At 59.6% G+C, this 13145-nt stretch overlaps 2 protein-coding genes across 21 annotated transcripts in view; one reads left to right on the top strand and one right to left on the bottom strand.

Moving 5' to 3' along the window:
* The first annotated feature begins 16 nt into the window (after nucleotides 1–16).
* Nucleotides 17–8756, top strand: CTU2 (cytosolic thiouridylase subunit 2). Of its 17 annotated transcripts, none has more exons than XM_014836585.3 (16): nucleotides 18–175; nucleotides 844–918; nucleotides 3144–3222; nucleotides 3437–3496; nucleotides 4696–4756; nucleotides 5202–5311; nucleotides 5493–5797; nucleotides 5899–6034; nucleotides 6232–6363; nucleotides 6910–7001; nucleotides 7166–7269; nucleotides 7354–7512; nucleotides 7668–7754; nucleotides 7858–7916; nucleotides 7993–8156; nucleotides 8619–8756. In XM_014836585.3, the coding sequence occupies exons 1-15, from the start codon at nucleotides 111–113 to the stop codon at nucleotides 8041–8043; spliced, it is 1575 nt and encodes a 524-aa protein (XP_014692071.3). In that variant the 5' UTR covers nucleotides 18–110; the 3' UTR covers nucleotides 8044–8156; nucleotides 8619–8756. The 17 variants fall into 17 exon arrangements, with proteins under 17 accessions (XP_070356630.1, XP_070356631.1, XP_014692071.3 ...); XM_044760704.2 differs by having other exon boundaries at nucleotides 8005–8156; XM_070500532.1 differs by having other exon boundaries at nucleotides 7371–7512; nucleotides 7688–7754.
* The window catches only part of PIEZO1 (piezo type mechanosensitive ion channel component 1 (Er blood group)), a 66115-nt gene continuing 61157 nt past the window's right edge, over nucleotides 8188–13145 (bottom strand). For all 4 annotated transcript variants that reach the window (XM_014836580.3, XM_070500527.1, XM_070500528.1 and 1 more), the window contains 11 exons: nucleotides 12975–13122; nucleotides 12677–12891; nucleotides 12371–12529; nucleotides 12141–12288; nucleotides 10264–10452; nucleotides 10001–10093; nucleotides 9731–9903; nucleotides 9536–9658; nucleotides 9123–9202; nucleotides 8830–9019; nucleotides 8188–8757 (listed from right to left, as the gene is read on the bottom strand). In XM_014836580.3, the coding sequence (XP_014692066.3) occupies nucleotides 8508–8757; nucleotides 8830–9019; nucleotides 9123–9202; nucleotides 9536–9658; nucleotides 9731–9903; nucleotides 10001–10093; nucleotides 10264–10452; nucleotides 12141–12288; nucleotides 12371–12529; nucleotides 12677–12891; nucleotides 12975–13122 (1768 nt within the window). In that variant the 3' untranslated portion in view covers nucleotides 8188–8507. The remainder of the gene's footprint in view (nucleotides 8758–8829; nucleotides 9020–9122; nucleotides 9203–9535; nucleotides 9659–9730; nucleotides 9904–10000; nucleotides 10094–10263; nucleotides 10453–12140; nucleotides 12289–12370; nucleotides 12530–12676; nucleotides 12892–12974; nucleotides 13123–13145) is intronic.

Raw genomic sequence — 13145 nt, forward strand, 5'->3', positions numbered from 1 at the left:
GCGCGCCCCGCCTCCGTCCCTCGCGTCACGGCCGCGACGGCGCGGCCGTGACGTTCTCAGCGTGCGACCAGCTGCAGCCACCGCGGTCTCCAGCGCGACCCGGCCCAGCCATGTGCCAGGTGGGCGAGGACTACGCGGAGCCCGCGTCCGAGGAGCCCCCGCCTCGGCAGCCTGGGTAAGAGCTGGGCGACCGCACCTGCCCCTCCTCTGCCCGGCGCTCCCCGCTGGTGGCGAACCCTGCCCCGAGGGCCCGGCCTGCGCTCTGCCATCAGTCCCGGGCGCGGCGCTCCGGGAAGCCTAGAGGTCGCTGAGGCCGGGGCCCAGGAGTCCAGGGGTCCCCGGGGAGGGTGGGCGCTGAACCTCGCTGCGCAGCAACCTGGGCGTGGCTGTGAAGCCGGTGGTGAACATCCCAGGAAGGAACTTCCACTGCTCGCTCGCATCTCTAGTTGTTGTAGCCGGTGGGGACGGCTCCGCCCCCGACCAGGCTGTTCTTACTGGGAGAGAAAGTTGATCTCACTGTCGTTTCCACCCACTTGCTCCGTTTCTCCCCTCCAGGCCACGCAAACTGTCTCTCTTTTCGTGCCATCTCTTGAGAGATTGAGAGGTGGACTTTATGTGCCCTGTGCCGGCTTTAACAGACAAAATTACCCTCAGGGCCCTTGTCTTTTTTCAGATTGGTAGTTTGGATAAGACACAAGCCTTCGTTTGTGTGTGTACAGCCCCAGTCTGACCTCTCTCTCGTACACCCGCTTGGGGTGAGAAACAACACCAGTATGCCCGAAGGCTGCTGGAAGGGGTGTGTAGTCTGTGTTCTTGTTCTCTCTTCTTTCCATGTCTCCAAAGCCGTGAACAGAAGTGTGTGAAGTGCAAGGAAGGCCTTCCTGTCGTGGTGATCCGAGCAGGAGATGCCTTCTGCAGGTGAGGCCTGGAGGTGGGGAGAAGACCTTGGCAAACACGATCTCACTCAGCAGCCAGGATTGCTCCCCATTTATGTAACTGTAATTCTTGCTTTTAAAAGCATTAAGTCACTTTACTCCTACTTGTAATGTTGCTCCGGGAGACCCTGGTGTGTGGGAGGAGTGTGGTTTCCTGCATGGGTAATGTTCTCTCATCAACCATCTGTGGGTCAGGTGGCGGGAAGGTATATGATGGAGTTTTGGGGAGAGTGGGAGTGAGAGTGGGGTGAGGTGTGGGTGAGATGAGCATTTCCTGGCAGCTGGAACACATCCACGGCAGGTTAGAGCATCCTGGGCAGGTGCTCTGGGTGATGGCCTGTTTTACTTGTGAGGGATAGAGGGATGGAAGGAGAGCTCCAGCTTTCCACCAGCTCGGGGGGGTCTTCAGACAGGAGCAGAGGCTTATTTCCAGAGGGGCCTGGGCACAAGCATGTTCCATTTTGCCTGAAGGTTTCTTGTGGCCCTGTTCCATCATCCTTGAATCATCACTCTTCCAATGTCTGGTCACATTCCCTGGACTTGTAGCTCCATGAGGGCAGAGCCTGTTTCCCATTTTATCCCTGTTAATTCTTGGTGATGTTGTATGCTTTGTATAGCAAACAAACGTCTGTTGAATGAGTGACTGGCTCACGTTTTTAAGTTGGTTTCCAAGAGTCTTGGATTCTGCTTTCTAAAATGTTACAAGAGAGAAACTAATGGGATTAAGCTGTTTTCCTAAAAACTCATCCCTGCCGGTCTCTCAGGTGCCCAGTAGAATGAGATGTGTGTTACCAGCAAATACACGTTAGGTTTTAACCACTTGGGGCATGTGAAAATGACGATTGCCCCAGTCTGCCTGGAGACTCTGATAAGAAGAGAGTTTGCAGTGGCTTCAGGTGAGGCTGGCAGGGCTCCTGGCCCAGGGCTCCCCTCCTGTGCTTGTTGGTCCCAAGAGAAGGTGAGAAGCTGGCTTTCCAGGTTGTGGACTTTGGCAGTCTAGATTTTGAGCAAGTTTCCTCAGTGATTGTGAGGATCAACACGGGTGGGCAACCCTGGCCTGGCCCCCAGGGAGAGTGCGTCTGTGTGTGCTCAGGGAGCCTCACCACACCGCGACCTTCCTGGAAGTCACTTCCTGTGGCTGGTCACCTGGGGTCCCTGGAGCCCTGGCATTTTGCTCTTGAACGCTGAGTTGACTTACTGTCTGCAGAGGACTCTGGGGTATTTGGTTGGCCCCTCTTGAGAGGTGCCTCTTCAGCGTTAGGGGGATTGCTGTGGACACCAGTGTGTCTGAACGGGAAGGAGGGGGTAGACAGGCCAGACAGGGCCAGGGCAGCTCTCCTGCAGCATTGTCCACCGCTCTACTGGAGGTGCTGTTCTCCCCTGACTGCCTGCTGGGATTTCTAGGGGGGCTTTTAAATGCAGATACCCAGGCCTCGCCCCTATACATTCTCACGCAGTTGGCCTGAGTGGTTCTAATGTGCAGCTAAGGCTAAGAACCTCTAACCTGGTGAGCCTAAGGACCAGCTGGAAGGTTTATCAAGAATGAAGATTCCAAAGACCTGCCCTGGAAGCTCTGATTCTGTGGGTTTGGGGAAGAGCCCAGGACTCTGCATTTGCAGGAGCCTCCCAAGCATTTTTGGTCCAGGTGGGCTCAGCGCACTAAAGAGAAGCCAGTGTGGGGCTTCAGGGCCCTGGGCACCCCCTGCAGCCTGCTGAGTGCTTCCCCTCTCCCCGAGAGCTGGTGCTTCTTGTGTGGGGGTCCTGGATCAGATCATTGACTCTGCTGAGGGTGGGTCATGCTGGCCTCACCCTACACATACCTGTGTCTGTCCGTTCCACCAGCTGCATCTTCCTGAGCACTTGTGGGGGCAGGTGGCTCCTGGGCTCTGGGCCCCTCAGGCATTGGTTCATACTGGTGAGGATTGGGGGGGGGACCCAGGCAGGCCTCCCCATGTGGCATGAGGCTCATCCTGGGGCAGCCACAGCTGGCGAGAACTGCTGAACTCTGGCTCCCCTGCTGGTCTCTGCGTGGAGCCTCAGCGTCAAGATGCTGCTTTTAAAGATGGAAGTTGCTAACAGAAGAAAACGTAACCAAGTGGAAACTTAGGCTGCTGTTCAGAGAGGCAGGTGTGAGCAGCTTGCCCATCTCTGTGTGGAGGGCAGGCGGCCTGGGCTGTGTTGCCGCAGCTGCTGGGGGGTGTGTTGCAGGGACTGTTTCAAGGCGTTTTACATCCACAAGTTCAGAGCCGTGCTTGGGAAGAACCGGCTGATCTTTCCGGGTGAGAAGGTAGAGTGCGGGGTGACTCCTGTGGGGTCCCTTGGGCCCTGGCTCTCAGCCCCTGCTACCCCTCCCGCAGGTGGCCTGTCCCAGCTGCACCCACTAGCCCCTCCCGCTGTCCTACACCTGAGTCCTGAGGGTGGGCTCACGCCCAGGGCGTCCCCAGGGGTGGCACACTCGTATTGGAGATGCAGTGCCTCCAGTGATGTCCCTTCTCCCTCAGGTGCTCCTGGCGTGGTCTGGAGGGCCTTCGTCCAGCTCCATGGTCTGGCAGGTCCTTGAGGTGCGTTTCCACACCATCCTCCAGGGCCCAGGCTGCCGCCCCACTGACCTCCAGGGTAGGGGGCCGGCACCAAGGGGCTTTGCTTGAGGCTAGAGAGAATGGCCCATTCCCCAGCTGGGTTGCCCAAGGGGTTCTCGGATGTGCATACAAGAGGTACACAAACCGAAAACTGCATCTGGAGTACCCAGCCGTTTAGTGCTCTGTCCACTTGCTTGACTACGAAGAAACATAGTCGCTGGAAAATGGGTCTCGCAGCATGGCAGAGCACCACTCACTGTGTCTCGGAGGCCATGGGGCTCCTCTCGCTCTTGGGAGTGTATCTGGGACAAGACAGTGAAATATGAGTGGGAGCCTTGGGGGATGTAGAGGGGCCCAGCCCAGCCTGGAGCAGTGTCCTTAGGTTCGAGGGGAGACCCGAGTGAGCAGGGGGCTGCTGGGTGCAGTGAAGAGAGTAGCGTGTCAGTGGAGAGGGCAGCTGGCAGCAAGGCGGGGAGAGGAGAGTGAAGTGGGGCTGAGTGTGGGGCTGCGCTCTGGGCGTCCACAGGCCCAGCTCAAAGTGTGGGAGGCAGGCTTCTCCCGATGGCACTGCGGCACCTTGGAGGCCTTAACCTGGGGGTGGGACACACAGGGACTATCTGCACTCCCTGAGCGGGACGCAGACTAGAGGGGCTGGGGAAGAGGGTGCAGCCACAGGGTGGCAGTAGCAAGGGTACAGGAGGCGGCCCAGGCCTCCAGGGGGGACTTCTCTAGTTGGTTTTCTGCTCTCAACTCACAGTCCTCTAAACCTGGCCAGACAGTGTGAGATGAGTGCCTGCTCCCCTGGGTCATTGTCCCGCACCTGGCACTGCTCTTCCCTGTGATCAGCGATGCCTCCCTTTTTCCACGTTGTTCTGTTCCATTCTGAGTCGTCAGAGGTGCTTGAACAGGGGGCTTCCCCTGGGGCATTGATAGCAGGTAGGGACACACTGGCGAGGGGTGGGTTTTACTAGGAGGAGCGAAGATGCCCAGGCAGGGCTGCTGTGAAGCGAGTCAGGCTGTGTGGCCTCCCCATGGGGCCTGTCTGGCACCTGGTCCACAACGGGTGGGGGTCACCGCCCCTTCCTGGAGGGCATTCAGTCCAGATGGAGAATGGTCCCTGCCGGGACAGTGTCGCATGGCTTCTGGTCATGAGGCTGAAGCCTTGTCCCTTCCCCCTCCAGGGCCTGAGTCGAGAATCTGCCAAAAGACTGCGTTTTGTGCCAGGGATCGTCTGTATTGATGGTATGCATGGCTGTTCTCCCTGGCTGCTTGGGGTAGGCCTCGCTGAAACAGCTGGCGCTGTGCCCACGCCACGGCCCTGGTGGGTGCCCTTCTGAAGACAGCGCACATGTCCTGCAACAGACAGCACTGCTATTGTCTTAAGTCTCACACCGTCATTGGAGTTGGGCAGGAGCCTCTGCCCACTGGGTCATGGGCACTGAGTAAGCCCTCCACCCGCTCCTGTGGGGTGGGCTCCCAGGCTGGTCTTTAGTGCTGAGGTCAGTCATGCCCCCCCGTCCCCCAAAAACGTCCCCAAGGAAGATGGCTCAGCATCCTGTGGTTTCTACAGAAACTGCCACCCTGCAGAGCACAGCCTCGTGGGATTTCTTTTGTGGTGTTGGCCCTCTCTCACCTGCTGGGGTTCTTCTCCTGTCAGCCAGGACTCTCATTTCTGCCTGTTTTTCAGAGGGAGCAGCCTGTGGCCTGAGCCCAGAGGCCAGAGCAAAAACCCTGGCCGAGATGAAGCTGATCCTGCAGACCGTTGGCTTCCCATGGCATGTTGTCGCCTTAGAAGAGGTGGGTGTGCCTGTCCCTGTTAAAGGCCACTGGAGGTGACCCCTGGGTGTCCACGAGGGGCATGTGCCTGCTTGTCGGAGCCAGTCCCTGGGCCTCCCGTCCTGGGTCTGTTTCTCCCCAGTATGTAGAGAGGTGGGCCTGGGCCTCATGCTCTCTCCCCCATCCTCCTCTGCCCTGGAAGGTGTTTGACCTGCCACCATCCGTGCTGCGCTGCTTTGCCCAGGAGCCAGTGGAGACTGAAGGGGCCTATAAGGCAGCTGTGGACAGTTTCCTCCAGCAGCAGCATGTGCTGGGGGCTGAAGGGGCTGGGGACAGCCCCAGCCTCGCCCAAGGGGAGGAACAGCTGAGCTGGCCCTGCACCCAGGATCCCCAGAACCCCCAGAGCCCAGATAGGCCACCCACAGCTGCCCAGACTGAGGCTCTGTCCAGACTCTTTGACTCCGTGAAGACCCTGACAGCCAAGGAGGAGCTTCTGCAGGCACTACGGTGAGCCCCGCCCCTCCAGGCCCTTGAGACAACTCCCACGGGGTGCCTGGGCCTGCCCCTGCCCCACCTGGGCTCCTGAGACCCCCTGCCCTGCTCTGTAGGACCCACTTGATCCTGCATGTGGCCCGGACCCATGGCTACTCCAAGGTGATGACAGGAGACAGTTGCACACGCCTGGCCATCAAACTCATGACCAGCCTGGCACTGGGGAGAGGGGCATTCCTTGCCTGGGATACGGTACGTGGGTGCAGGCCACCAGGGGCCCCTCCTGCTGTCACACCTCTGGCCCTTTCATTTGAAAGTAGTGTCTCGTGAATCAGTCCTGGGGTCGCCCACATGGAGTGGGGAAGCCTGTGACTCCCCAGCTGGGAGGGAGGGAGGGGAGCTCTGAGCCTGCTCACTTGAGTGTGGTGAGAAATGTCCCGCCCCTCCAGGGCTTCTCAGACGAGCGGCACGGCGACGTGGTGGTAGTGCGGCCCATGCGCGAGCACACGCTGAAGGAGGTTGCCTTCTACAACCACCTGTTTGCTGTCCCCTCCGTTTTCACGCCAGCCCTTGACACCAAGGTGAGCCGCAAGGATTACACGGGAGGCCTCCCCTCTAGCCTGGAGTCAGAGGTCACTGGCACACCGTTGGTGGCCCGAGCTGTGTCCACACCAGCTCTCTCGCCCCAGTGCCCACTACCTGGTGTCCTAGCAGTGCCTCCCAGCACTCTCGGAGCACACACAGGGCAGCCGCATGCCTTGGCGGGGAGGCGCCCTTGAGGAGGAGGGGCTCTCAGGGAGAGGAGGTAGCCGGCCTCCGGTGCCCATGTCCCTGGGAAGGCCAGGTCCTCAGCTTGGGGGTCGTAGACACGGAGGAGGGGACGATGGGGCAGGACGATCTTTGTCAGGGACAATTTATATTTACATAATTTTAACAACTTAAAGTGTGTAACGACAGGGATATTTTAGGAGTGGGTGCCCCACTCACCCCGCCCGACACGGTAGACTCTTGGGCCAACAGTGTAGAGAAGCCCACGGCCCCGACTCTAGGTGGCCCCTTGACCAGACCTGGGGGCTACCCCTCTGCACTGGGGCCACTCCTGCAGCTCCGCATCCAATTGTCCTTAGGCCCCTGAAAAGGCCAGCATTCACCGGCTGATGGAGGCTTTTATGCTCAGGCTGCAGGACCAGTTCCCCTCCACAGTCAGCACTGTGTACAGGTGTGTGATTGTGTGTGCACATGTGCGTGTGTGTGTGTGCGCGTGGGCCTGTGGGGCAGGGAAACGAAGGGGTGTGGGGTGCTGAGCCCATCTCCCTGGTGCTCAGGCCAGGGTGGGAGTAAAGTGGTGACAGTGCCTTTGTGCCCCATCCCCCATGCCCCCAGGACAAGTGAGAAGCTGGTTAAGGCCCCCAGGCATGGCTGTGCTGCCAGTCCCCCTGGCCCCCGCTGCCTGCTCTGTATGTGCGCACTGGACATCGACACTGCTGGTCTGTGTCTGCCTTCCCCAGGGTGCTCAGAGGAGGGCATTGGCGAGTGGGTGTTGGGGTTCAGCAGCCCCCTGGTCCCCTCAGCTCCTCTCTACTTGCAGACAGTGCCACGGCTTTTGGGGCTCAGACTCCCTTGCATCTGTCCCAGACGCAGCCCCCCACCCCACCGCCCACTGCACCCTGCTGTTCTGCAGGGATGGGGCGGGTGCAGGGCTGCTGTGGGGGGGCCAGGCCCTGCGAGAGGTGAGTCCTTGCCCCGTCCTGTCCACCCCATGGCTGGCCCCTGTAGCTGCACGGGGGGCGGGAGCAGGGGGACACCTCAGGAACATGTTCTGGGGCAGGGCGCTCCCTCACTGCGCCCGCGGACCCCTCGCTGAGGGCCACGACCGGGCACACAGGTGCAGCTCTGCTCTCGCAGGGAGGACCCCCGAGCCTGCGTCATCGAGCAGCTGTGCTACGGCTGCCGCGTGAACATGAAGGACTTGGTGAGTGGACGCCCTCCGTGTGTTGGGGATATGGGAAGTCCTCCTTCAGGGCATGAGGGGGGCAGGTGGGCACTGGCTCGCCCACATCGGCTCTCTGTTGCAGCCCTCCGTGGACCCCCTGCCACCCTACATCTTGGCCGAGGCCCGGCTCCGCAGCCAGAGGTACCAACGCCCACTCTGCTCGGGGAGCCCTGGGGGGCCTTGGGGCGGAGCGCCTGCGGGGCCACTTCCCACCCAGCTGCTTCCCCAGGGCCTGCATCGAGCAGCAGATCCAGGAGTACCTGGTTGAGGACAGTGATGATGAGGCGCAGACTGGCGAGAGCTGAGCCTGAGGACGAGTGTCCTGGACCAGAGACACCCAGGGTGCCAGGGCTGGGACCTCTGCCACGCTAGAGCAGGAAGGCAAGGACGGCAGACGGCATGTGATTGTCCGTTTGTATAAATAAAAATGTTTTTTAATTAGAAAACTCTACAGTACGCGTGGGAAAGGGAGGGCCGGGCTCCCTGGCCCAGTGTAGCCGGCTGTGGGCTGCACTGGGCCCAGCAGGGATGACGGGAAGGGACAGCAGTCCTGCGCTGGGCCATGGAGGGGCCACAGCTTCCTTCTGACAGCAGCATTAGGGCTCAGTGGGCCGGGTGGACATGTCACAGCTGGTGGCCTTGGACTGGGGTGTCTGCTCCTGTGGCCCGAGGAACGCTGCCCACCGGCCTGCCGGGCAGCTCCTTCATTCACGGTGCATGAGGAGCTGGTTCCTACTCCTTCTCGCGGGTCCACTTGATCATGGTCTCGGGTGAGCGGTACAGGAAGATGAGCTTAGCGTACAGCTCCTCCTCCAGCTCCAGCTCCCGCGTCTCCCGCACCAGGAAGATGTCCTGGCACAGCTTGAGGATGCGGTCCACGCAGGGCAGCTCCTCGAACATGATGGAGTGCGAGATCTCGCTGAAGAAGCCGCGCACGAACTTGCCAATGACCAGCACGATGGACACGTAGAGCCCCATGATCCTGTGGGCAGGGGTGGTGAGTCCTGGGGGCTGCCGCCCAGAGCACACCCTGGCCCCCGTGCCACATACTTACCCGTAGCCAGCCAGGAAGCCCAGGCTGGGCGGGCTGACCTTATCACTGAAGATGACCATGGGCAACAGGTTGCAGTCGGTCTGGCAGTCCTGCAGCTCAATGACCCACCACTCAAGGAAGCCGGCGGCCCCCGAGCCCACAAGCTCCCTCCGCAGCTGGATGCACACACTGAGGTAGTCGGCCTCTTCATCTGGGTCCAAGCCGGGAAACCGTCAGGGCCACAGGCCACCACCCTCTCATAGGGCCGAGGCCCAGCCCCAGCCCCAGCCCCCAGCCCCTTTGCCCACACTCACTGGGCTGCAGCTGCTTCACGGGGTTGGCTTCAGGTCCATTGGGGGCACGGATGTACTTGGGAAAGAGGTTGGGGATGACCCTGTGGGGAGGAGGCCAGTCGGTGAGGCCTGCCCCAGCCCTCTTTTTTTTTTTTCTTTTCCTGAGGAAGATTTGCCCTGAGCTGACCTCTGTTGCCAATCTTCCTCTTTTTCTGCTTGAGGAAGATTGTCCCTGAGCTAACATTTGTGCCAGTCTTCCTTCACTTTATGCGTTGGACACCACTACAGCGTGGCTGACCAGTGGTGTAGGTCTGTGCCTGGGATCCGAAGCTGTAAACCCAGGCTGCCAAAGTGGAGTGCACTGAACTTAACCACTGTGTCACAGGGCTGGCCCCTGGCCCAGCCCTCTGGGTGCCCCCACAGCCCCCACTCACACTGACTGGTCCGAGGTGCCCTCGAGCAGGCTGGCCAGCTGCCGCCGTGCAGTGCTGTTGGGGGCTAGGTCCAGGGTGTGCTTCTCGTTGGTGTATTCCACGTTGCCGCCCTTGGCCAGATCCCTGCAAGCAGAGGACAGTGTGACCCACTGCAGGGCACACCCTGCCCCGGCCCCACCCAAGTGCAGGACGCACCTCTGGAAGTTCCAGGTGAAGCGCAGGGTGATGTCGGTGGTGCCGTTGTACAGCTCCCGTTTCATCTGGGCCCGGCTTGGAGGGCTGATGCGCCACAGCGCCCCAGAGCTGCCCTCGATGTGAGCCGTGACGATGTCCTCAGGGCTGTACTGGCTGATAAACTGCATGGCCAGCTGGGCACAGGGTGGCACCTCAGTGGGGTGTGGCCAGGCCACCCCTCCCCTAGGCTGTTGCCTCCCCGCAGGCAGACCCAGCATGGGGCTCACTCACTGGGTGGGGGTCAAACTGCCTGGACAGCTCCTCGTAGGCCTGGTCTGTGAAGGGCACGATGGACGGCTGCTGGGCACTCATGGTGAACAGGGGCTAGGAGTGGGAACGGGATGGGCCATATGGCACTGGGGGAGCCTCCCCAGCCTCTGCCCCCAGCACCCGTACAGTACTCTTCACAGTCTGTGAGGATGAGAAAGCAGAGGAGCCCCCACGCAGCGTTGTCCCCTGCCTCCCCTGGCTGGAACAGACAGGTTGCCCCTCACCTCATAGCCGCCCAGCTTGAGGGTGACAGTGACATCAATGGGCTGGTTGACAACACCAACCACGGAGCGCACGAGGGACATGAAGAGCAGTGGGAACCAGATGATGGCCACGAGGAACAGAATGATGAGGCCGCCCATGCCGTACTTGACAATCTTCTTCTTTTTCTGCCCCTTTGGCTGCGGGTATTTCTGGGGGGGATGTGGCAGAGGCCACCCGCTCAGCTCTGCCTGTCTCCTGCTGCCCCACGCCCTGCCCCCATCCTGCTCCGGGGCGGCAGGCACTGTCCAGACCCTGCCCTCCCTGCCCCTCCCATCCTCACACGGCCATGGGCTCAGGTCACCCAGTGGCCCCACAAAGTCAGACCTCAACCACATATCAAAACTGCAAAGCTGTGGCAGTGGAGACTGTGGCCCTGCCTGGGGACAGATACAGAATCGAACTGCGAGCCCAGAAACAAGCCCTCACGTTGAGAGAGGACACGGTGGGAAAGGACGTCCTTTATAACAAATAGTGCCAGGAGAGCTGGACACCCACATGTGAAGGATGAAGTTTGGACCCCTATCTGACACCATATACAAAAACTAACTCAGATGTAAGACCTAAAAAACGTTTATGGGCAAATGTTCGTCACGCTGGATGTGGCAGAATGTTCTCAGATCTAACACCAAAAGCACAAACAGCAAAAGAAAAAAATTAAACTGGACGTTATAAAAAATATAAAGATCTAGTGTTCAGGATAAAGAACTACAACTCAACAAAACAAGCAAAGCATCTGAATAGATGGTTTTCCAAAGAAGATGCACAGATGGCCAAAACGCACAGGAAAAGATGCTCCGTGTCACTGGCTGTGGGGGAAATGGAAATCAAGGCCACAGTGAGAGCCCACCAGGATGGCTAAAAGGAAAAATCACACAACAAGTATTGGCAAGGATGTGGGGAATCAGACCCGTGTATGCCACTGGTGGGATGTCGATGGGGCAGTGGCCATGGGAAACTGAGGCAGCTCCTCAAAAAAGGAAACCTAAAGTGCTCATGTGACCCAGCAGTCCCACTCCTGGGTATGCACCCAGGAGAAAAGAAAACTGTCCACATAATCTTGTACACGAGTGTGCTTAGTGGCATTTTTTACAATAATCAAGAAGGAGAAACAAACCCAAGTGTCCATCGACATTTGGAAGAGCTGGATAAAGTGCAGCCCATTGACACGATGGAATACGACTCAGCCATGAAAGGGAGTGGAGTCAGACAGGCTGCAGCCCGGATGGCCCTTGATAACACGCTGAGTGAAAGAAGCCAGACCCAAAGGCCACACATGGAGACCCCGTGCCTGTGACCTGGCTGGACAGGCACGTCTGTGGAAAGCAGATGGCAGTGGCGGGGGGCTGGGGCAGTGAGGGGACAGGGTTCTTCTTGGGGTGATGAGCCTGTGCTAAAGCTGCCTGTAGAGATGGTGGCACCACCCCGTGAATATGCCAGAAACCACCAAATTGCACACCTTAAATGAGAAAAATCTCGCACTGTGTGAATTATCTCAATAAAGCTGCTAAAAACTGACAAACCCTTGGCTGACATTTCAGTGCCCCACCTCACGCCATGACCCACAGCCTAGAGGCCAGGCCTCTTCTGGGCATTTGCTCTGGCCGCTCCGCCAACTGCCTGTACCACAGGGCCCAGCTCACCATCCCTCTCCTAAGAAGCCTCTTCTGGCTGCTGGGAGGAGTTTCAAAAAGATGCCCTTTCTGGCCCACGGTGGCTTTCTGCCTTCATGCTGATGTGGGCTCTGAGCACCATGTGGTTCGCACCGCGGCATGTTGGCCCCAGCAGGGAGTAACCACTGTCCCCGCCCTCCCTCGTACTCCCACTCTGGGCCCGGCACCTTCTCCGTCTCTCGGCTGCACTTGATGATGAAGATGTTGGCGTAAATGTCCTCCACGCACATCCAATTGGACAGGGACAGCGTGGTGTCCGTCCACACCCAGTCCATCACAGCCCGCAGCTCCACCAGGAACGGCACCAGCCGGAACCTGCCCAAGGCCAGGGCACTGTCAGGAGGGCCCGAGGGAGGGCATCCTTGCTCCTCGCGCCCCCGGCCTGGCCCACACTCACCCCTGGAAGAGGAAGAGATTGAGGTGGTTGTACTTCTTGGTGAGGAAGTTGCCGAGGATGCGGGTAGGGTAGCCACAGCGGATCTGGTAGGCGGACAGGGCAAAGTAGATGCACTTCACAAAGTACCACAGCTGGGCCACCGCGTTCTGGCTGAACATCCTGAGTGAGATGGAATAGGAAGGCCAGGTCAGGGCAACCCGCCCAAGTCTGGGGGCCAGAGCCCCAAGGTCCCTGGACCCAACCCCAGCTCTGCCAGGCACTGCCAGTATGTCTCTCTGGGGCAGGGCCAGAGGCCCTGGTGCCCACCTCTCGGTGACAGCAGGCAGGATGAAGAACATCCAGATGTGAATGGCTAGCACCAGGACCACCTGGAAGGCCAGCTTGCCCAGCACCGTCTTGCGCAGGTAGAGGGCACGGTCGACCACCATGGTGCTGAACTGGATCAGAAGCATGACCAGGAAGGCCTCGGGCACCTGGTCATCTGACAGGGATGACGTGATGTCCCTGGCTGCTGAGTGCTTCTGTGGCCGGGAGAACAGATGTCAGGGGGAGGCGGGACAGTCACTGGGCTCTGCGCACACCATGGCCCCGAGCCCTGGCTCACCCCAAAGGCCCAGAAGCCGAAGATGATGATGATGAAGTCGACGACATCAGCCAGGAACATGAGGGCGTACACGTCGGTGGCCGCACGGTACTTGGTGTGCAAAATGTCGTGGAAGAAACGCTGCAGGGGCTGGTACACACTCTGGGCCCTGCGGGTGTGTTGGGTGGTGGT

This window comes from Equus asinus, chromosome 28 (assembly GCF_041296235.1).
Source record: "Equus asinus isolate D_3611 breed Donkey chromosome 28, EquAss-T2T_v2, whole genome shotgun sequence".
Lineage (NCBI taxonomy): Eukaryota > Metazoa > Chordata > Mammalia > Perissodactyla > Equidae > Equus > Equus asinus.